Source organism: the organism of the source record quoted next, unplaced genomic scaffold (genome assembly GCF_019419815.1).
Source record: "Pyrus x bretschneideri cultivar Hongxiangsu unplaced genomic scaffold, Pyrus_bretschneideri_v1 Contig71, whole genome shotgun sequence".
Taxonomy (NCBI): domain Eukaryota; kingdom Viridiplantae; phylum Streptophyta; class Magnoliopsida; order Rosales; family Rosaceae; genus Pyrus; species Pyrus x bretschneideri.
Window position 1 is genome coordinate 124749 of NW_025999811.1, and position 24073 is coordinate 148821.

The 24073-nt window shown below is 37.4% G+C and overlaps 3 protein-coding genes across 4 annotated transcripts; 1 reads left to right on the forward strand and 2 right to left on the reverse strand.

Annotated features, from left to right (window-relative positions):
• Window positions 1–2738: 2738 nt before the first annotated feature.
• On the reverse strand, window positions 2739–11022 carry LOC103933556 (protein translocase subunit SECA1, chloroplastic). The gene is given in 22 exon segments (XM_009343249.3): window positions 2739–3164; window positions 3289–3528; window positions 3926–3948; window positions 3951–4042; window positions 4353–4420; window positions 4533–4784; window positions 4865–4966; window positions 5117–5185; window positions 5265–5360; window positions 5430–5501; window positions 5503–5577; window positions 5695–5761; window positions 7067–7242; window positions 7438–7605; window positions 7840–7953; window positions 8042–8155; window positions 8599–8817; window positions 8936–9115; window positions 9240–9343; window positions 9752–9958; window positions 10198–10270; window positions 10465–11022. Coding segments are annotated over 22 exon segments (2994 nt in total). The 5' UTR covers window positions 10852–11022; the 3' UTR covers window positions 2739–3068.
• Window positions 11023–11907: 885 nt separating this feature from the next.
• On the reverse strand, window positions 11908–17681 carry LOC103933555 (protein transport protein SEC23-2). 2 transcript variants are annotated; one of them, XM_009343247.3, is made up of 6 exons: window positions 17489–17681; window positions 16409–17316; window positions 14295–16115; window positions 12546–12662; window positions 12376–12447; window positions 11908–12251 (listed from the first exon to the last, which is right to left on the reverse strand). In XM_009343247.3, exons 2-6 carry the CDS (start codon window positions 16871–16873, stop codon window positions 12114–12116), a joined length of 2613 nt encoding a protein of 870 aa, XP_009341522.2. In that variant the 5' UTR covers window positions 16874–17316; window positions 17489–17681; the 3' UTR covers window positions 11908–12113. The 2 variants fall into 2 exon arrangements, with proteins under 2 accessions (XP_009341522.2, XP_009341523.2); XM_009343248.3 differs by having other exon boundaries at window positions 16409–17321.
• A 2839-nt stretch (window positions 17682–20520) lies between these two features.
• Window positions 20521–23145, forward strand: LOC103933554 (PSME3-interacting protein). The gene is made up of 7 exons (XM_009343246.3): window positions 20521–20692; window positions 20799–20873; window positions 20973–21030; window positions 21223–21278; window positions 21568–21630; window positions 22660–22728; window positions 22834–23145. Exons 1-7 carry the CDS (start codon window positions 20633–20635, stop codon window positions 23086–23088), a joined length of 636 nt encoding a protein of 211 aa, XP_009341521.2. The 5' UTR covers window positions 20521–20632; the 3' UTR covers window positions 23089–23145.
• Window positions 23146–24073: the final 928 nt, after the last annotated feature.

A 24073-nucleotide genomic window follows, 5' to 3' on the forward strand; every position in this document is an offset into this window, starting at 1 on the left:
TTAACATATTTGAATGACAAGACAACCATGAGTGATTGGTGTTTGTAATTATTTATATTTGTATAATCATCTTTAAAGGAGATTTTGGTGATTCACCTGGATCAATGCCGTCGTGTTTGGAGACTTGAGAGGAGCAAGGATTGTCCGATTATGGATGGTAACATGGCTGTTCAGTCCCACCATAATTCATAAAATCTTACCACTTTCCATAGTTTTCAAATAATACTCAATGCACTTGCAGTTGACTAAGCAAGGACAAAAGGTGCTAGTCAATCCTTGTGGATGAATCATAAAACTAACCTGCAATATACAGGTGAAGGGTCCAAAATGGTGAACTTAGGAAGGTTAGGTTTGAAATGACAACCCCAGTTGAGTTTATCAACTCCAACAAATGGGGCCTTGTATAATTCAAGGTTTTATGATGGAACCAATCCCACCAGATGCTACCTTGGTCACCACTGGATCTATTATCACCTGCATGATGAAAGCAGCAACATCTACAAATCAAACAAAGTATATATATATATATAACAGAGCTGATTCGGCATCAAATATTACCAACCAGTTATGATAATGTCCGTCAAATTGCGTCCATAGATTAGACTTCGATGTCTTCCTCCTGTCAACTCCCTTCCTCGACCGTATGATGGTAATGGTTCAACAATTGGCCAATCATCGGAGTTCTGGAACATTACAGAAGAAGTTACTCAGTATTATGAGCTAAAATATTATAAATGTGTCCACAAAGGTCAAAACAGATAGCATAGCAGTGCCCTATTGAACTTGGAGTTCCAACTCTCATCTGGACTGGAGATTGAACATAACTTATACTTTTGGGACTAGCACCAATAATCATCAAAATAATTAAGCTATCTTGAATGCACAATAAACTTGGCAATTTCTCACAAACAACATTTCAGAATTCTGGCAATAAGCTTAATATTGACACTAGTGGCCTATAGGATTGTGAATGGCCTTTGTGTTGAGGGTGACCCCATCTCCTACGGCGCCAAATTCAGCGATGGCGACACTGTGAGGTCGAATTGCTCCTGAGTTGGTCTGATTGCTGCAGTATGGGCTGCCCTTGACAGACCACGGAGCAGCATTGCCGAGCAATCCAAGTAGCAGAAGCATATTCACCACCTGAACAAACGTGCACATGACGTTGGTCCTTGGATACCATACCACACCATGATTGTAGCTGCTGCTTTTTCTTTTGTTCTCCATTTATTTTGTCAATATTTATTGACAACAACGAATACTAATTATCTACAAACCCAAAAACATGATTCCCCCTTCCCTTCCTTCCCTTTTCTTTCCCACTTAGCCTTTCTCACACTCTTACTTCCTCCAAATTTCAAATTTCATGTCACTCCTCCCTTTTTCCTATCTACTTAATTGCATTAGTTTTGGGTTTCTCCCTTTCTTCTAAGAGCCTTTGACCCTCAAAAAGTTGCCAACCAACCGATACCATATCTTCCATTCATTTATTTTTTCCAACTCTCTCGTAAGTCATAACAAATATTAAATTGTAACAAAATATATAAATAAATCAGACTTGATGCACAAATTTTCATTTGTATCGTTCCGTTCCGTGCACTTGAAAAATATCATTCCACACTCTTGTTCGAGTCATAAAGACCAAGAGTACGTGCGTCCTTTCTCCTATGGGTATTTAATACTTTCTGAGTTCTAATTAATTGTCTTTGTCGACAAATACATTGTGTTAAGAAGTTGCTTAATCTCTGTTAAATATCTAGTTTCTATGAAGGAGAACTTCTCGATCGTCTTCTCCAACAAATTGGGAGGTCAATACATTTTAACTTGAGCGAGACTTATTATCCAACAACAACAACAACAGTATTAGTCTAATGCTTTTTATTTTATAACACAGAAAATAGAGTCAGCAAGACTTGTGGATGGCAAGTCCTTACCAGAAAAGATATGGTTCAAGGCTTGTGCATTTGGATCCAATTGATCATCATGTATTTTGCTTGATAACATATTTGTTTTTTAATCCAACGGGAAAGGGGATTTGAAGTTGGGACCTCTTCAGACACACTGCAACAAGTGTGATGAATAACTGCATTGTGTTTGTAGCAACAAGTTGCAATAAGGGTGAATGACGTGACGCGCGTGCTTGAACGCATGGCATCAACAGCAAGAGCAAGCAGCTTAGCAGGTAAAGCAGCAGCAGCATGCATTCAGCTTCAGGCTGTTGTGATCGCATCCGATTGCAACCCACGATGGCTGTCAAAGCACCTGCCAAGCTTGGCTCTTTCAGGGAAGGTCCCAGTCATCTTTCTCAAAGATAACAAGGGAGCTTTTTTAAGATTGGGCCAACTTCTCAAACTCAAAACAGCCATTGCCATTGGTGTTAAGGTAACTAACTGTTGAAAAGCATTGAGTGCTCCAACTTTAGCCATTTCCTTTGAGTCGTTCGTTCTTCTGTTTTTCCGGCTAAAGGAAATGCCATCAATCTACTTTTTGAGGAGATTCTTAGTGGCAATATAATGCAACTCGGTGTCGGAACTGAAGGCCTCAACTCTTCTCAAATGCTTACCACAACACAAGGAGAAGTTCAGAGAGGAGCCTCCTATGCATGTAGATGTTGGAGACAACGGTTGTAGGTGCTGTTTCTGTTTCAGTTTCAGTCTCAGTTTCAGAGATTGCATGTACTATGCCTGCCTGACTATGCAGCTAACTTCTTATGATCAAGCCAATGAATGGAACAGAGATACAGTAATCTTGCAATTTCAATCATTATGATCATCGTAGTGTTACAACAAATTTCCCAAATTTTCCGTCCTATTTTCTGTAATGCGGTAGATTGAACACCCTCCGCCTTTTCCTATTCTTAAGAAACACGTTTGGAGATTTAACACCTCTTCGTCCAAAATTTTACATTACAACCAATTGTCCAGTAATATATACCAATCAATACAATGGAATGAAGCTTCCATTTTCTCGGCACCTTCCCTTCATCTTCTCCAGGGATAACTGTGTAGGTCCATGTAGATGTTAAGCACTAGATTGGGGGGTCGCAGCTGCTGAAGGATCGACAGAGCTCAATGGATCAGGGTTATTATTACTCCTACCATTTGTGACAACTGAATTGTTACTCTCTCTTTGGTCTCCATCCTTCTTACCATCACCGGTTGAAACTGCCATATAATAAAATAAAATAAACAAAATTAGAATTGCAAAGCTTGATATAATGGAAAGCTTGATATATTTGACCAACATGCTTCTGATGAAAAAGTCTTTAAGTTTTAATTTGATACACACCTGGTATATGGAATATATAACATTTCTTCTTATCTGTGCCATCATCTCTAAGAAAAGATTATAGCCTTCAAGCTTGTATTCAATAAGTGGATCCCGTTGTGCGTATCCACGTAAACCAACAGCCTGTTGAACAAACTTGAGTGCTTGCAAGTGCTCCTTCCACAGGCGATCAATATTACTCAAAACTAAGAACCTTTCAGCATCCTTCATCAAGCCTGGTGCTTTGCTCTCAATAATATCCTGACACGCATAGTTCAACAACATTGATAATCAGAATTACATGCCTTTCAGAAAATTGATAGCAAGCCTAGTTTGCAAACCCAAGTTATTCATAACAAAAGATCACTTGCAAGACTTGGTCTGTCAATATACGGATTTAACTTTATATTCAGAAAAGGTCACAGCAGTAGCATTTGTCAGTAGTAAGTCGTGATTACCTTAGTGAGTATTACACAAAGAACATGCACAAATATTTGTCTGAGTATTCATTCATGGTTGCCACATTTTAGCAGAATTTGTAATCAAAATAAGCAGAAGTTTGCCCCTCTAATTATAACTAAGCATCCCTTTAAATCGGCGAGATGTTAATATTCTCAATAATCATGAAATTCTTCTTACGAAAACTTCTTATACTGACCCTTTTCTGCAAATATGCTTCACGCCACGGAGACGAAGGTACTCTTGCAAATCCTCATAACTTGAACAATTGCTCCTCAGCAAGTCTGGTGTCAAATCATTCAATAGGTAGCAATATCTAAAGCCAAGGAAATATTGCCATTAAAAGTCTTAAGTGCCAAAATCAAACACTAGATCACACCATAGAATTGACATAAACAGCTAAATTTACAAGCATAGAGCAACCTTTTCTGCAGATATTCTTAACAAGAAGCTTGCAGTTGCAGCAATCAATAGTTAGTATAAGTATTGGGTTTTCCAATAGAGTTTAAAACTCAGCTTACGGTAACTAAATGGTAGGATTAGAAAGAAATGATGTGCCATCATTCATCTGACACTTTTTTTACACAGCTTTTGCACAAGCACAGAGAATGGAAGACACAACTTACTGTTGAAGTTTCTTGATGAGCTTCTCAAGATCCCAACTTTCTTTTGAAGCATCTGACCCAATATTTGCCTATTCACCATACAAAGTTTGATTTCTCAGACCCAAGAATCAGATACAGATCCACTATGCAAGAGATCTAAGGGAAAACATTATCAAAAAGAATATTGTTTAGCATGCGTACCTCCAAGATATCATCCATTGTTAGTTCAGCATATTCAATAATAAGTGATTGGAGATTGTCAGATTCAAGGGCTCGTCTTCTTTCTGTATAGACACGGTCTCTTTGGCTGTTTAACACTTCATCAAACTCAAATAATTGCTTTCGGATATCAAAGAAATAATTTTCCACTTTCCGTTGAGCTTCATCTAGTGCTTTGGTTAGCATCTTGGACTCAATTGGCAGGTCCTCAACTCTGAAAGCTCTCATTAAACCCTACAAGTTGCAATGCCAATCATTCTTTAGAAGGCCTACAGCAGCATTAGCAATTAAAGACCCAGGATCAAAGCTTAAACCTGAATACGGTCTCCACCAAATATACGAAAGATGTTGTCTTCAAGACTTAAGAAGAACCGAGAACTTCCAGGATCCCCCTGCCTTCCAGTTCGACCACGAAGCTATACAGATACAAACTACTGAAATCAATTTGGAGACGTACTCTCTGGCAGGAAATCTCTCATGGCCAATGTTGAGAAAATAAGGAAATTCAACTAAAAAGAGTTTTAGTTAATTGAAGACAATATAACTAATCTTTCCAAGACCTAAACCTGATTATCGATTCGACGAGATTCATGGCGTTCTGTCCCCACGACATGAAGCCCACCAGATGACACAACCTGCCAGAGATTAGAAATATAAGATATCAACACTAATACAGAAAGTTGAGGAAATTGTATTTTGTGGAACGAAGCTAACCTTCTTTCTTTCTTCCTCTGTGTAGACCTTGTATTCTTTAACAATTTCTAGAAATGCACTCCGCAGTTTGGCTATGACTTGGTCCTCAGCAGGGCCCTAACAAATGTGAAGATTCAATAATCTATTATAAGGATAGGAAGTTCCAGCTAAGAATCAAAGATTCACCTTTTCACAAGAATAAGATAAACGCTCCTCTGCTTCAAGCTCATTTAATGACCTCTGACCCCACGTTTCAACATGCTAACTTTACAGCTTCCTCAGCCAACTTGGCCTTTTCGTTGGATAGTTTGCATGGAAATAGATTTTCATTGACCTGAAAAAATCATTCTAAGTTTCAAGATAATAAGTTCATTGAACAATGCCCTGTCATTTCTAAACTAGTGTACCTCAAGTGAAAACCAATTACGGACAACCATAAAGAAAAACACACCTTCCATGATTTCTTTGGGGGAAGTTTTTTCACTGACACATAACCACCTTCTGTTAGTTTAACAACTCTGCAACAAAACGAAAGGCAGAATGAACTGTGTGCCTTAACCTTAGATAACTTTTAGAAGAAATAACGCAACATCCTGCAGAGTCTTTGAAAATCAATTATTGTAATTGTCACAATACAAGGCCCCATGAAACATTCCCATATAAAATCAATGGAAATCGTTCTTCCTTTGAAACAAGTTACTCTAATACTAATTGTTTCCTAGGCATTAGTCGGTGGGTACTTGTGCTCTGTCATGTCCTATATAAATTTCATTTAATGTAAGTATATTTTTTTATAAAAATAAAAATAAATAAAATCTGAATACTCTAAAGTGAATGGAAGTGGAAATATGCTAACTACAAACGTCAAACACATAATATGAACTTCTTAGTATTATATAACTCTGCAATCTGCATGCGAGGATTAAGAACTTGTAAGTCATAATTTTGTTAATTAGACTGTTTTCCAAAACAAACACTGAGTTATAATTTTGGTGTTGAGTTGAGTAATGCTTTGCAGTGTCAACAGTTACGTTGATGACTACCATTAAGACTGATCATGGTCTAACACATTCCATTCACATTGAAGACAACTCAAGACTTGCATCTAGGAATGGAAAGTTGATTTAAAAACTCATATGTATCATTCTAGTTAGTTAAATCTCGGATTGCATAAGTTCATGTTTTAGTCATTATCAGTGTAGTAAAAAATCCGTCCAACTCCAGTAAGGGGAAAAATGATCAATATCAAGATAATGTTTGTTTATTGAATTATTAAGAGGTGAAATCCTAGTAATTGTTTGCTGTTACTTACTAAGAGCTCAACTCAACTCATTTGACTTCAAAAAGTAAGCTTTGCTTGGTTACTGTAAAACAACTTTATGAATTGAACCCGGCAATCAAATTTCAAGACATTCGATTTGATTTTCTAGGTATTTTTGTTGAACAAAAATGGGAGGTTATTTTATCATTCACATTGTAAGCTTAAAAGTAAATAAAAATGATACAAATACAACTAAATCGATGTAAATACATATTTCAAATTAATTAAATAAATAAATAAACCATTGTAAATGAGGTAGTGCTAAGGTAGAAGTAGTAGGGAGAATTGTGATTTGTTCTAGGTAAGTATGAGCAATAAGATTCTGAGATAACATATTCAAACCCTATAGAATATTCGATCCATCTTAAGGTTCCCTATGTAGTATCGTAGTAGACCATAATTCCTAACAATCTTCTATATGGTATTGGTGTCTGATAAACATTAAGTCCAAGTTTCGAAAATGTTAACGACTAGGAAAACAAGCTCGAAGCTCAGACTATACCTTGGCATTAGCATCTCACGTAGCTTCAGCCTTGCCATAAATTCAGCATTCCCACCAAGGATAATGTCAGTTCCTCGACCTGCCATATTGGTCGCAATAGTTACTGCCCCCAGACGACCACTTTGTGCTACAATTTCTGCTTCCCTCTCCACATTCTCTGGCTTTGCATTGAGAACCTTCCAGAAAAGATAAAGATAATAAATTTCCTCTCAAAAAGCACATAGTATTCTACAGTTTCTAAATAACATCATCCAAATTTAAAATTAACAAAATAAAGTGAAGATTAATTTCGCACCCAGTTGGTCTTCAAATAATGTAATAGTACAAAATCCCCAAGTAATGATCTTAAATATTGACAGAGGAGACCGTACCTCATGGGGAATTCCAACTTCTTGCAATTGCTCAGACAATGAGTCACTCTGCTCAACACTGGTTGTACCAACAAGTACAGGACGACCTGTCTTGTTCATCCTAGAAATCTCTACTACAACAGCCCGCCATTTTCCTTTAGTTGCCCTGAAAACTACATCAGATTCATCCTGTGAAAGAGATTAAAGAGATGATAAGAAACTTGATTGTACTAATTATAGTAAAATAAAACCATCACACTCTTGTGCAAACTACCTATATTTTGTATACAGGACATCCAAATCTATTTACTGAACCACTTATAAAAGCATCTATAAAAGATAGAAATAAGAGTAATTATTAGCAGTACAATTTGTATGGTTTAGTAGTATTTTATAATGGCAAGATAAAATAGTATAGAATACCTTTCTAATCATAGGCTTGTTTGTTGGAACAATTGTAACTTTAAGCTTGTATATACTTTCAAATTCTGTGCTTTCAGTTGCTGCAGTGCCAGTCATCCCACAAAGTTTTGGGAACTGTAATAGGTAAATAAATAAATAAGTTTAAGAAGATAAATTCCCATAAATTTGACAGATATTGAGATGAGAGAGAGAATGCTCCAACCTGGAGAAAGAAATTTTGGTAGCTAATTGAAGCAAGTGTCACTGTTTCATTTTGAATGGGCAGACCTTCTTTTGCTTCAACTGCTTGGTGAAGTCCATCACTCCAGCGCCTCCCCTAAATGACAAATAATCAGCCACTATAACCTGTACCTTGAGAGATTAAGAAATATAACCCTGACTTTTGCACCCATATTTCTCATATATCTAATTCTGTGATAGGAGAACACTTTCAACAGATTACCAACATGACTACATTTCTTACACAAGATTGGAAATCAATCAGTTATAGGCTATGGCATCACCGCTAGATGGTTAATATTGCAAGGTTGGTGAGATAACTCTACATGAAAATGTTGTGTTCGATGGGATTGATTTAACATAAATATTACAAACTATTGCATTAGTAAATGTATGATACCACCTAGGTACCTAATTATTCCATGACCACAAAATACATGAGAAAACAAACTACACTGCACAACACAAACAATAAGGCCCTCAACTAATTCTAGAACTAACACACTCGTAAATTATATAACTATTAACAAATATAATCACCTGCATAACTCGACCTGTAAACTCATCAACAATAAGAACCTCTTTTCCACGGATGATATAGTTTACATCTCTAAGAAAGAGTTCTTTCGCTTTTATTGCATTCAGAACATAAGATGCCCACTGTTCTCGGGGATCATATAGATCTTTTACACCCAGAATCTCTTCCGAATCTTCATAACCCTGTTCTGTGAGCAGAACTGTTTTCATCTTTTCATCCACCTGCAACAAAAACCTCAGTAAGAATACTACAAGATCTAATTCATCATTCATGGCTCCTGGAATTTATTAAACCCTCCAGATAGAGAAACTTCTGCATTAAAATACACAGAAGTCTTACAGTGTAATGTATTTCACGCTCAAATACTGCAGCTATCTTTGCAGCTTTATAATACCGATCGCTAGGTTTTTCTGCAGGTCCAGAAATAATGAGAGGTGTCCTTGCTTCATCTATAAGGATGGAATCAACCTCGTCAATTACACAGTAATTGAAATTCCTCAAGACAAGCTCCTCAACACTCTGCACATGCCAAGAAATACATTCAGTTTGAATAATATAGTTAAACAATCTCTTGAATGGATGGAAAATGTACTCAGCTAAATGAAATACTATGGAAATAGAAAATAAGGCAAGAATTACTTTCCGTGGCCAGATTATCTCTCAAGTAATCAAAACCAAGCTCACTGTTGGTAACATATGTGATGTCGCATAAGTAATTCTCCCTTCTTTGCTCACTTGTCATATTCTCTGCTCAAGGAAACATCCAGTTGTTAGGTAACTGTCCAATCTTAATTAGCAAGCAAGCAATATGTAGAAAAAATATCCAGCAACACTTTAAATTAACTTCCTCACTAATAAACGTTTCAGTAGACTTGCAAATAAACAATAAATGGCCATGAACTAAGCTCTAAAAAGATTTTCCATTATCTAATTTTAATTTTAAGTGCAACAACATTAAAATGAAGACTGGTAGTAAATAGACTTTCAAATTGCGGGAAAAGTGAGGCATGAAGCACTTAGTACTTGCAGAAGCAGAAGCACTCAATCTACCAATCTCCCGAGTTCCTAGGAGTTAGTCTTGATCCAAAATACAAACCAACAGAAATGGAGATTGAAGGAAGTGTAACACAGGGTACATATAAGAAGGAGACATACGTTGGATTAGGCCAACCTTCAATCCAAGGAAACGAGGAACCTGGCCAACCCACTCACAATCCCGCCGTGCCAGATAATCGTTGACAGTAACAACATGAACTCCTTTGCCAATTAATGCATTTAAATATGCTGGTAAGATAGCAACAAGGGTTTTTCCTTCTCCAGTTCTCATTTCAGCTATTTCCCCCTTATGAAGAACCATGCCACCTACATGATCAAAAAGTAACATCCGATAAGTAAAGGCATAATATGCATATTTAAGCACCCAGCAGAAGTAAACAAAGGCGTCCTTCCAGTTCAGACAATACCAACATAACAATAGTATAACAAATGAAATGTCATGCATATGTACCAGAAGCCAAATTAAATGTTCGTTCATTTATTTTGACAGGACGATTTGAGCAAGATTCAGATGGATAGTATGTGAGGGAGTGGAGGATAACTACCTATGAGTTGGACATCAAAGGGACGAAGGCCTAAAACCCTCTTCGAAGCCTCCCTTACGACGGCAAATGCTTCCTGGAATGGGAATGCTTCTTTGGTTATAAATATAAGCAAAGTAAATATACAACAGAAACTATAAAATGGAAACCAAGAACTGAGTAGCATCCTCGGCCTGAGCAATAAGAACAATCCAGAATACAAAACCCATGTTTTAATTCCTACGTTAGAGAAAACCTAAATTAGAATTTAATGAAGAAAATAATACTGACAGGTAAAAGGGAATCCAAAGACTCTCCCTGCTTGGCGCGTTCTTGAAAGAGGCGCGTCTTCTCCCTCAGCTCCGAATCGGAGAGCGCAGACATCTGAGCTTCCAAGCCATTGATGACAGAAACGGTGGGAGCATACTGCTGCCTGGTGGACTCACCAGTGTCGCTTCCTTTGAAAATCCCACCTAATAAACCTCCCAACGAAGCCACTGCTTGCATTCTTCGTCTTCTTCGGCACACCATTCTCGATGTTTCGGGCATTTGGAAGGTTCTTCCGCCGAAAAAGGAGGAACACAGCTGCCGGTTTTTGAGGTTGAGGGGGTGGGAAAACTTGGAGCACAGAGGTGACAGTTGATGATGTTTCACCAGAGGAAGAGGCGCCACCGCCATTATTCCTTGAGGTTGTGAATTCAAGGAGGGATTCAAACGGTTTGTATGTTATTTACAAAAGCCCCGGATCCAGAGGTTGGCTTGCTCTCGAGTCTGAAACCAGTTGGATAAGGTGAGCGTAACTGTATAATTACCCCCAAGAAATAACAGAAAATGACCATGAGAATGGAAACAAAGGGTGTATCTGTGGCTTTCTTATTATTTGTTTACAGAAATACACTCCTTAAGACTAAAAGAGTTTCACTTGTGTTCCTTGTAATTTACTCCTACTTCAATTTTCTCTTCTCTTTTTTGCACTGATTTACCACGAAATTATAGAACTAAGATTTACCACGAAATTAAAGAACTAAGTTATTACTCTTTATATTTGAATTCTTCTAATTTTGTAATTTATCAAATGTTGCAATTCATAGACAACTTACATTCTTACACTCTTTGTTCATTTTCTTGACGAAGCATTCACATAACTCTCTTGTGGAGGGATATTTAAGCCCTTATAAGTTACGTCGATCTCATCTTTACGTCTCAATATGTCACTTTTTACTAAGTCATGTGATTGCTTCATAAAAAAATAGACAGAAAATTGGACAATAAACACAATTGTATTTGTAACCTATAAAACAAAATACATGTACAAAATAATATTTGTATTGATACAAGATTGAACTAAAGGTGACGAACACTTGATTTTGGACCGGAATGTGATTTGGTCAAAATTGTCAAGGCTTGATCTTCTTCAATTTGGAACCGCAAGTAGCGTGAGATGGTCTTTTAGCTTTGGATGTGAAAAAATAGGCACATGCGTGGCATGCTTTGGTGACTCACGACGACTTTAATGAAGAACACGAGAATGTTTATACGTTTGATGTCGGCTTTGAATCGGGAGATTCCTTGCAGGTAAACATGCAGATTTGATTCCAACCGTATACCGACCTAATCTAAATTACAAAAAGAAGATTAAAACATAGGTGAAGAAGCCCTAGCCAACTTATATAGGCGTAATAAAGCAACACTATCGTCCTAGTTAAAACAAAAGCAAAAGCAGCAACTATAGCCTAGAGGAAGAGAATGATATTGATCATGGGATGGGAGCTCATGTCTTTAACTACAATTTCCTCTGTTGACCAAAAACAAGAAAAATAAATATAATTTCCTGTTAACAGTGAAAAAAGAAAGAAAAGAAGAATCCCTTTTGACACAATTTTCTCTGCCTTTTTGGAGCGACATTAGCCAACAAGTTTGTTTAAGAAAGCAAACATCCTCTAGCTTGGTTCTGGAGGCACCACTTTCAAGCTTCGTACCCACTCGCAAAAAGTAGGCTCGTCAAAACTAATAAAACTGCTTTTCAGCTTTGTCCGCTTTTCAGTTGTCAAAGTTCGTAGCTGTGGGAATCTTGCTTCCTGCAGTATATGCAACAGTTCAATATGTCATTCGTACCAAAGTAAATCCGATGTGAATAGGAAACCCTTTAGATTACAAAGACAATTAGCCACATTCGCCATTGTTTATTGTCTTCACTCTCACCTGCTCATAAGGAGGATCCTTGTGTGCAGGTATGAGCCGCGATACGAAATATCGAGCCTGAGAACTTCCTTCCTGTTTAACAACCAGACCATTAGGTTCAGCTTCATTCCTAGAGATTACCACGAGCAAGAATATACAAAGAAATAAGAAAGAATATACAAAGAAATAACCTTGAACGACAGGATCCGAGGAGCTGGAAACCGCAGTTCAGTGAGCTCTTCAGCTAATGTTCTGCAAGCCGCTAAAGCAGCTGCACTTTTTCCTTCATCAGCAGCGAGTTCAGCACCCTGAATACACCATTCAAAAGGAAGCTGTTCAACTAAAAGATATGGAAACAATAATATATGAAAAAAAATCTATGATATTTCTGAACAGAGAAAGACTTGAGCAACAAAGAGAAACCAATCTCCGAGTTTAAGACCAAAGACTGCTCTAAGTAATACTCCATTTCCTGCTTGTGGATGTTATCATATGAATTTGTAGACTGCGCAAGAGTGCTCAGCACAACCAGCCTATACATCTATTTTATACAGTTATTATTTCTTCCTTTTAATTTTAAGCAAGGATTACAAATTACTTTTGTGCAATAGGATTTGCTATGGAACTTCAAAATCTAACTCCCACCCAATAAATAATTAATAGAAATGAGGAACATCCCTAAAATGCTTTGGTGTTGATGTTTATAACGACGTCGAAACTTTTTACCACCACCCCCAATACTCACCCCCGTCAGTTTTGTTTCTGAGACATCCTAATTCACTCAACCCACCCCCTCTGTATTCCTATATTATCATTTCCATCCACCTTCCTCTATTAAGCCTAACTCTAAAACTAATGTCAAATGCTTGAAAGATCTGGAGTTTCCCTAGATTTCTATAGGCTTCCATTAACCCATGCTTAAGCCCAGGCAAATGAGTTTTAAGGTTGTCACAATAGTCACACCCTTATCAACACGTGGTAAATCACTATATTACTCTTCAAAGCATCCTTCTAAAGAGTATCATCCACTTCATCAACTGATGAAATCTGCTAGAATCATCACAATAACCGCTTCACCAATATGGATAACCGTTACAAAATCATGGAATCTTACAATCATACACATCATCGCCATTGATATTGAGGTTTTTAGTTTAAATCGCCCTTTCAAGTGATTTTATATGTGGACAAACTTTTAATTAATTTTTTTAATAAAAGGGAGGTGGGGAAACTGGTTTGAAGGGTGACACTTCCTCTAATCTTGGAAGATTATGTTATTTCTCTCTATTACAGATCACCACAAGGGTAATCATCTTCTTATCAGCTCTCCCAAAAAATCCTTGACCAAAAACGAGTGGCAGTTTCTAGACCAAACCCCCATCACTTTTAGCCATTGCAATGACTCAGTGAAAGAGCAATGCAAAGAAAACATGGTGGATATTATCATCATTACCTTTACATAAAGAATGACAGTATAGAGAACTAGAGATAAACATGCATAGGTCCTCTTCCCTAGAGCATATCACAAGTACTATCTTTTACAGGGGGAAGAAACCAAGTAAAATTCTGTACCTTAAAAGGTATCCTAGCCTCCGTATCATCTTACACTTCAAGATTTTCTAATGAGAGAAAAAATGATTTACGAGAGAAAATTCCAGAACTATGGATAGTGATACTACAAAAACTATGAATAGTGATACTACAACGGTCACTTCAAGTGACTCCATGCACTTACACATATAAAACTTCATATATCAGAGACAGGAATAGTATTTCTGATTTCTTTTGGGGGCATTAATAGCAAGACTTAAATGCTTTTCAATTTAAGTCCAATCAATGTCAGAAATGACAAGGTTATGGCCCTTCTGGGCAGATAAATGGCATGCAACATTTAGAATAAATAAATAAAAATTGAAAACTGTATGAACCAAAGCACATACCAACCAAATGAAGACATCTGTGCCATGGTCAAGAACAACTGCTGCATCTGACTGCATAGCAAGGTCATAAGCTGGTAGTTCCTCAAATGTTCCCCCTTCCCGATGCATTAAACAACGAGGTGCTACCATTCGAAGTGAGAGATCAAAGGACGCATTCAGAAACAAGTTTCGTAACACAGACCTCTCATCTTCATGGCCAACAATGCTTCCCAACAGTGGGCCTCTTCTTAGCTGAAACAGGAGCTCTGGCAATAAAGAGATCTCCTTTGGAAACCGATAAAACTTTGACTTTGGTACTTGAGACCCAAATTTCAGAGCAATGTCTTTAATTCTTTCATCTATTGTTGCTCGCATATCAATTGCATCAGAATATTTTTTAGCTCGCAGGAGAGTCCGCTTTGCAATAAGAACTGCTGCAACTTCATCTTGAACACTTGTAAGATATGCTGAAACACTATCAACTGTTGGCAATCTAACAGTAATTACTCTTGATATATCAGCTTGATACACATTTAAATACTGAATTGTAAACTGGAAATACACATACTCAGTCCTAATGTCCCTCTTATTTTCCAAGGAGAGTGAGAAGCTCTGTGTCTCTTCAACACTAAGCATTTGTATATAAAGGGAAGTGTCGTTTTTGAAGGTTTCATGAGTGTCAATATGTGCCTCTTCACCAGGACCCACAACTTGAGTTATGAGAATATCATCGGAACAACGTATTGCCAAGAACCCACGGGAGCCTGCAGCCCTGGTAGATGCCCTTTGTAAGTTCACACCAAAGGCTTCCCCAAAGTCGTCATGGAGAACAAAAATGCCTCCAGAAGCTTTTGCAAGAGGCTGCAAAACAGGAACTCTTACAGGGCATTGCCCAGCACATAAAATGTCAACCACTGTATTTTGTCGGTGTGCCTCTTGACCCAGATGCTCCATCCATTTCAATGCAGTCTTTTCCATATGAGGATAATTTGGGTGACTGAAAGAATGAGGAACAGATCCAGGACCATATGTATTAGGCCCACCAGCACAAACAATGATTCTGCTATTACCTCCAGCCCTTTTAATTACCCCACGAGACATTTCTCCTGATGGCCCTTGAACTATAGCAAGAGCAACCTCAACAGCCGTACCCAGGCACCGATCTCTAGAAGTTTCTGGAATTTTCAGTTTGTATGGCCTCAAGGATGAGAATATGGCATGTGCTACCGGTAATGAAGCATGCATTGGAGACAAGTATAAACCACTTCCATATATCAATGCCTTCAAGGCATCCTGACTTGGCGATTTATCTCCTGGAAGCACATCAGCAGATGCAATTGATTCCTCTGAAAAATCATAAACTGATACTGTGCGACCGTACAGTATTATTCCAATTCTCATTGTCGGGGGAAGTGAATCAACAAATGCATGCAAGGAGCTCTGTAAGTCCCACAGATGTGGTTCGTCTAAACACTCATCTATGACAAGAACTATAGGTGCAGACATTCTTGAGTCAGAAACAGGAACAAAGCCGGGTCTATTGTTCCCAGTTTGAACATAATCAACCATAGGAGATGACAACTCTGGAAAATTACAAAGATCTTCCTTGCTGTGAGCTATGTATTCGCCCTCACTTCCATTCAGTTCTCGGCAAATTACACATTGCCACTGACCTGAGCCCAACAAGATGTTGCAATAAATATTTGCATAAGCTCCACAACTGTGGCAGCGATGAGGATCACGTTGTATTATCTGGGGACCTGGAGAAATTTCCCTTCCAGGTGAAACCAAGGCCCCAAAACCCAAACTGGGTACATTTGCTTGTTTCTTTTGTTTCAACACCTATATAATAACATGCATAGGCGAGAGGTTCAGTGAAAGTTTTAACTATCTAGGGAAAGATACTTTCTTTCAAGCATAAATGATTGCATAATGAGCTAAAGGATATCCAGATATATGTATATGTTTCCACAAAAAACGAAATCTAGCATGTCCTTACTTAAAGTGTGTGGTTAGAGAAATCTAGAGGCAGCTTGTAAGTTCTAAAAAAGTTTAAAAACCCAAAGTTTACATATATACTTACAAATAAATAGTAAAACCGTAATGGTTGAAAACCAAGAGAGCAAGATAGATACCTTATGTGCTGAGAATAGGACATATGGTGATTCTCCAACAGGCACAGCATCATCCTCTGTATCATTAGAAAGTTGGTGCTGCGAGCCATTTGAAAAATTGGGAGGCGAAGATGTTGGCAAAGATGTACCCGGGGAGAAAGCAACTGGCTGAGGAGTTGCAGGTGAAGCACGAAAAGGCACAGCAGCAGGCCTCACAGGGGAAGTAAAAACAGGAGGTCCAGGGGGTGTACTCAAGTGAGGAATAGGGCTGCCAGTTTTCAACCCATTAGCTGGTGATGGTACATTTGGGGTTTTGATCAACGGAGGAGGAGTTTGATCGTGTTGAAACTTTGGTGGAGGGAATCTAGGAGTAATTAAAGGTGGTGGAGGAATAGAAATTTTCTCAGGGTCAGGAGATGGTGTGTGTGGGCGTGAGGGAGTGATACTGACAGAGTAGCCAATGGGAGGCTGCGGTGGATTTGACATCGAAAGTTTCAAAATCCCTCTATAGAAAACAAAAGAAGCTCAAGAACCCGGGATCGAGAATTAAAATTTATTATGGCACAGTAGAAATAAATTATGTTGAAACCCAGTTGTAGAAAGCAAGGGCTTCGAATTGGAAGGCAAATTGAACTAGTTATTCATATAAATTGAACTGAGGGATGATAAGAAACAGTGTTATAAGTAGGTTCACACATGGATCTTATTGAAACCCAAAAGATTTCGAAGAAAGAGTGAGCTAATAGGAGGCCTTTGATGAACAAAAACCTCCCAAAAACCCAGAGTCCAAAATTAAGAGAAAAAAAAATGAATCGAACCGAATGGAATGGAATCAAGGGCAAAACCCTACTGGGTCCCCAACATTTCACAATTGAAGCTTCTTCCCGCTGCTTCGAAATTCGCTCTTGTACTTGTATACACAACTCAATCTAATCTAAGACACGGAAAACATGAAATTCACAATTTTGAATTAATTCAATTGTACTATGAACGGAAATGCGATCAAGAAAAGGATCTAGGGTTTCTATTACATTAAGAATCCGAATTCAGCTGGAATCATATCGATAAGAAATTAAAAAGAAAATTGGAAATTTTGCGTACCTGAGGCTGAGAGGGAATTGCCGAAGACTCGATTTAGGAGGATTTTATGTGACATAGAATCTGAGGTCATATTTCTTTTTTTATTATTTCGAAAAGCAGAAAAATCAAAGACCCTCTCTTGACTTGATGGAGCTTTCTCGGTTTTTCTTCTCTTCTGTCGTTCTTGGCCTTTTTGCCTTGTGTTTTCTTTCTTTTTTTTTCCCTTGTTCTTTTTATAATTTATAGTCCACTTCATTGAAATAGGTCCAATAATTAAGATTCCACATATGCTTATTTGTGGTTTGTACCATATTTACCCCTTAGACTTACGAATTGTTATAAATACACAAAATTTCTTAATTATGAGATTATTTGTCGTTTAACTAATCCCTTAATTGTAGGATTAGTTATAGCCATATAATCACCTCAACCCTAGTTCGTTTCATCCCACCTTTTTTCCTTCTTCCAAACAATTCCCTCTATCAATCCTCCTCTTTTTGTTTCTTCTTTTCATGGGTGATATTTTTGTGTTCTTCCCTCCAAATTCGTTCCTTTAATGGAGGTATATTATATCATATTTATATTTCTATGTTCCGCCATGTAGGTTCCTAACATTTTTCTTCCTATACAATAGGTAGTTTATTTTTGTTTTGCAGGTAGATTATATTTGCTTTGTAGGTATAAAGCATTTTTCTTCCTATACAATAGGTAGGTAGTTACTAGATTATATCGGTTTTGTTTTCTTCATAAACTTACGTTTTATTACGTTTTAGGCGCGTTTGGTTAGGCAAATGGAAAACTGTGAAATTGTACACTTTGGGCAAATGTGCGGTAAAGATTTTCACCGTACGCTTTTTGTCACTGCCGAGCACGGTTGGCACTGTTTCTTGTTTTGATTGGAAACGTGCTGTGATACAAAGAGTTTTAACGAAAAGCTTACAGTACTATTTATTTTAACGAAAAATTATATTTTTACACTAAAAAGTCAAATTTGGTACTATTTACTTTATCCTTTATTTTGCCCTTATCATTAAAACTTAGGGAGCGTTTGTTGCGCCGGATTATCTCGGACTGGATTAGCTTCAAGGACTAAGCTGGACTAAGCTGGACTGGCTTAGACTGGACTAAGCTGGACTGGCTTAGACTAGACTAAACTGGACTAACTTAGTGAAGCGTTTGGTGCAGTATTGGACTAAGAAGTTGGATAATAACAAATTCTAATATTATATTATTTAATATATAAATTATTAATATTTTATTATGATCTTATATTTTTCTCCATCTTTTCCTACCATTTCCGTCCCACTCTTTTCCTCCTCTCATCGTCCCACCCCTTCCCTTTTTTTCCCCTTATACCTCTCAATTCATGTCTCTTTCTCATTCCTGGTCAAACTCCTTATTGATTCCAATCTCTATTTCTCTGTTCTCCCTCCCTCTCTAGCTATGCGTTGTTCGAACGGAATCTCACAACTCCAATTTTCCCGACGAGTTGCAGGTTTCCTGATGTGTTTTGCCGGCCAACCCTCGTTAAATTGGATGAAGTTAGCATCGCCAAAAAATTCATCACCATCCATGGACCGAGATCTTAGCTTTGAATACTCAAATATGTCATGGATTTGAAGAAGCCCAAATAGGCCGAGACTTCCAGGCCATTTTCCGACCACATTCGACCACATTTTGGCCTCGATTTAGGTAAAATCGTAATCTTGTCACTCCCAGCTTCAATTTGGTATATTTTGTATGAAAGTTGGTTGTGAAATGGATCTGAAAGAGAGTGGGAAAGCTAATAATTGATCTAGGTGACCGGAGATGACGAGGAGTCTGTCGGGAGTGGTCGTTGAGCATGACGAGGACAAGAAAGAGAGGATAGTCTTAGCTAGTCCCATGATTATTGGGGGGTCTCGCTAAGACCTCTTAGTGAAGGGTTTTGTCCATGCTAGTCCTCTTTAGTCTCATTAATGTTAGTCCCAGCATGGAACAAACACAGTATTGGACTAATAGTTAGTCCAGTCCAGTCCAGTCCAACTTAGTGAGGGCAAACAAACGCCCCCTCAAAGTTTTCAAACCCTTTTCATTAGTTTTCCTATAGATATATTGCCAACAGTGTTCTTTTACGTGGAAATGTACACATTATGGACTCAATCTAACATGAGCTAATTGTTTATTCAATAGGCAGTATATTTTTTTAATATGTGACCAACATTTATTGGATGTGACATGGTTAAAATTAAAACTTGGTTGTATAAGTGATTTTTTTCGACGTGATTCTATAACTATATTTGTGCCAAAATCACCATTTGGTTGGTCAAAGAAGGTCAACAAGAAAACCTAGTTACATAACACAGAGATAGGCCTTAGCACCCCTTCTTCGGTAACTCCAAAGTAAAATAAAAGAATAAGAAGAAGGTCTCAGCCCATACACCTCCTCCTGGTTGGGCTCCAGAGGTCGGTCTGTTACTTATTAATGATCCATTTTTAGGCATTAACAATCACATTCCATGTGTTTCTTCATCAAATCACGTAGATTTTCACAGTATAAAGGAATCAAGCTCATACAGTAAATCCAAAAATTAGAGTCTAAAAGGGCTAAATTCAATAATTGAGTGTAATATACACATGAATTGAGTTTGATTTCTTAAAAAATATGATGTTCATGTACTACTATTAAACTCGTACCCACTATTGCAACAATGTCATAAAAATCAACACACATATATTCTGAATGCGTGAAAAGGAACCTTTTTTTTATTTTTTATTTTTTTAAGATCAAGAAGATAAAGTATTAGGCGAGTCTAGCTACATAGGTTTGTCATCGGTCTATAATAGTAGGCTTATTCTTTAAACTCACACAATATGATCAGAAAGAATCAAGGCCCTGGATTTAGCCATGAATTACAATATAATCATCTATAATGAAGATTAACAATTAATCCGGCCAAAAATGTAAATTGATACAAATTCAAATTAAAACTTTCATGGCTCGTTTTGAAAGTCATCCAAATCTCAATGTGTGAAATGTAATAATATCTACAATAAAATTGTTGGTTCTTTGTTAAATTATAGGCGCGTAGCCCGTGGAAGCAACAGACCCGAAGGACCAGTGTGAGAGCAAAAGCCAATAGGTAGAAGGAAGGACTGTGACTGTTAGTATTCGGAGTCGGAGAGATGGCGGAGGACGATTTCACACGCCCACCCCGGCTTATGAGCTTCGTCTCCGAGGAACAGGTGTTGTTATCTCTCTGAAAACCCTAAAAGCCCTAATTATCCTTTCAATCAACCATCCTAATGCAATTTTGGTGCATTAACGCTGCGTTTTGATGATGTCTTGCAGTTGGATGAAGCCAAGAGAGCAAGGGGCGAACGAGTTGAGGATGGCACTGCCCAGAGAGACAGACCCCTTTTCGAGGTACGTTTACCTTCTTCTTATTCTTCTTCTCCTTCTTCCATTCTCTCAATTTCATTCGAATTTTATCAATTGTTTGTGTTTACATTCAATTCATTGCAGATTTTGAAAGAAAACAAAGACAAGAAGGATGCAGAGTTCAATGAACGTTTCAAGCACAGTGAGTGCTCCTCAAACCTCAAACTTTCGTTTCTTTCAATCATTGTATGAATATAGAGATTTAAACCTTTAATTTGATCAACATTGCATTTTGTTTGATGAAAATAAAATTAGTCAAAGAATGTTGGTACTGCTATGTGCTCGGTGCTCGTGCTCTCTCTCACTCACTCAATCACTCATTTTCTCTTTGCAGGACCGCCCAAAGCTTTGGACGATGAAGAGACTGAGTTCCTTGAAAATTTAGAGACTGTAAGACAAGACTCTATGTTTTATTATTCATTCATGTTATCGGTGTTACTCGCACTTCATTTGAAGCATTTACTTGTTGCACATCAAGTATCTGTGGATTTTCAATTTCTAATAGGGCTTTTTTAGGTTTGTAGAGTAGCTAAGTAGGATTTTATTCACAGCAGTCTTAAATTTTTTCTTCTTAATTTCAAGACATTTGTCACTGCTGCTGGATGAAGTAGTTAAACAATCAACACAGCTGAGATACTAATATTATCACATGTGTTATTTTCTTGACATTCCTTTTCAGTCAAGGAAGGAATATGAGCAAAAAATTGCAGATGAGGAAGCTCAACAGCTTCTGAGTTTCCAGGTATGTTTTCAATGACATTGGAATTGTAATCCTACTTTTTACAGTCAAGGCGTCGTATTTGAGGTTTACTTCTTTCTCTTCTTTTTTGGGTGAACAACCAGGGCCTCAAGTCCCAAAACAAATAAAGACTTACATCAGAAAGGCACTATGTTGACTTCATTTCACAAAAAATAAAAGTTTGAGAGTTTACTTTATTTTGATTTCCTGTATGCTAGAATTTGGCAGTTTCAAAGCTTCTCATATTGTCTTTAACCTTTGTATTGAATTTAGTAATAGACATACATCTATAATTTCTCGCAGTTGACCTCTTAATGCTTGAAATTCTAACGTTTGAGGTCATTTCATGGATGCATTTGATCATGAAAAGGAATCCATTTTATTTTTAGCTTTAAGTGCTTTTAAGATATACTACATTTTTCTATCTAGATCTTTGGAAATGTTTAGCCAAATGAAACCCTAGGTTAGACCTCTCTATATACTTACCTCTATGTTATGAGCACAGGTGCTCTGCTTTTAGGATAGGGTTAGTATCTGATAAGATATGGCTCTCTTATGGTGAGATACGTATCCAATATGAAAGTTGAAGTACCAGTTTGAATTCTTCTTTATGTTGAATTTTGGTTTGGATATGATGGGATATGCAACGGGTACACTGAAAGATATAACAGGGGATTTTAGAGTTTCTTAAATAGGTATGCTTCAAATTTAAAAACGTTCAAAGCTCAATTTTGAATGATGCTTTATTACCCACCTGCTCTACTGGTTTGACAAAAAGAGTAAAGGGTCATATGGTTTTTTAGTTCGACTGATTAGAAGTAAAATCAATTGAATGTAGGTTCACTATTGTTTCTCTTTTTGTATACATCTTATCCGTTATTGATGGGTATGGTAAAATAAATTTGTCCGATCCTTTTTTTTGATGGGTATGAAAAATTATGATAAAGATGAATAGAAATAGGCCAAACATGATTTCCTGGCCATTTCATTATTCTTGTGTGACAAATTTTTTACACCAGTTGTTCTTATCAGGCTGCGGTGGCGGCAAAGTCTAGCATTGTGCAAGAGCTTAAGGAAGCACCTTCGGTTCCTATAGGCCAGGTTGGTACATAAATATGAGGAATATGACAGTGCCAGAGGAGAGATGGCCTCCTCCAGTAGTTGGAAATGTTAGTTACGTTTCTGAATAAAATCATTTGGTTGCAGGAACAGAAATCAGCTGAGAAGAAGAATCCACCTCCTCGTCAATTAGGTATGATTATTAAGGTGCAGCCACAAGCAAAGAAAGCCAAAATTGATCAGGGAGGTAGTGAAGAACCTAGAAACACATTGAAAAGGCCACATGTAGATACAGAAAAAACTTTAGAGGTAATTAAGACGCTTAATGGTGGTATTGATAAGTCCAGTGTTGCTGCCAAGACAGGTCTTGTTTCCTATAGTGATGACAGTGAAGAAGACTGATAGTTTTGTTCTATGTCTTTAAGGAGCAGTTAATGTTGATTAAACTTTTTTTTCTTCCTTTTAATCTCTTTTGATCTCCAATAGACTCAGTAAGGCAAAGCAGGATTTAGGATAATCTGTTTCGTAATAAATTTATTAATATGTATTGCCGCATAGGAGAAAAAGAAGATATAAAAGTTTGAAGTAGGACATGATCCCTCCCTGACATGGTCTATAAAAATCATCAAAACACGATCTTTTATTCACAAGCTGCATTTGCACATCTGTCTCTATGCCTGCCTGTTTCAAATAACCGGTGTTTGTGAACCACTCTCATGTGTATCATGAAGGTCGAATCTGAAGTTAATTGGAGGAAGGAGGGCTTAGGTTTTATCATTGGAAATGATTGGTTTCTTGAACGAATATGATTTGGCTTTTGTGTGGGGAACTGGACTCTGGAATTTTAAGGGTTTATCTTCTCTCTACAAAGGGGGCGCTCTTGTTTAGACAAATTAAGTGTTTTGAGTCAGATTCCCTTGCCTTTGCATTTGCCGAAGAAGTCTTGTTGCCAAGCTGGTTTAGATGGTGAGCATTGGTTTTTTGGCTAGATTGTGTTTTGTGCCTCTCAGGACATGTCTAATCCTTTGTTTGACGCAAGACTCTGACAAAGTTATAGAAACATTGCTTCGTTACTTGAATCCTTACTCAATTTTTTCACAAAGAGACCACTCAAGTGAATTAATAACACCATATGACATTGCATCGTTAATTGAAAACTACTCAATTGCATGGGCCTGATACTAACTTACAAAAAATCGCTTGCATTCCTTTATTGTTTTAGAACAAACAGAATCTTACACCACAACTCTCATTGAGAACCGTATGTTGCCTATTATCATGCAATAATATAAGCACCACGATCTTATGAAAATTACAAAACCAAATGCAAAAAATAAGGCCACTATTTGGTAGGCATCGACAACAACGTTTACTTGGGTTGAATTCG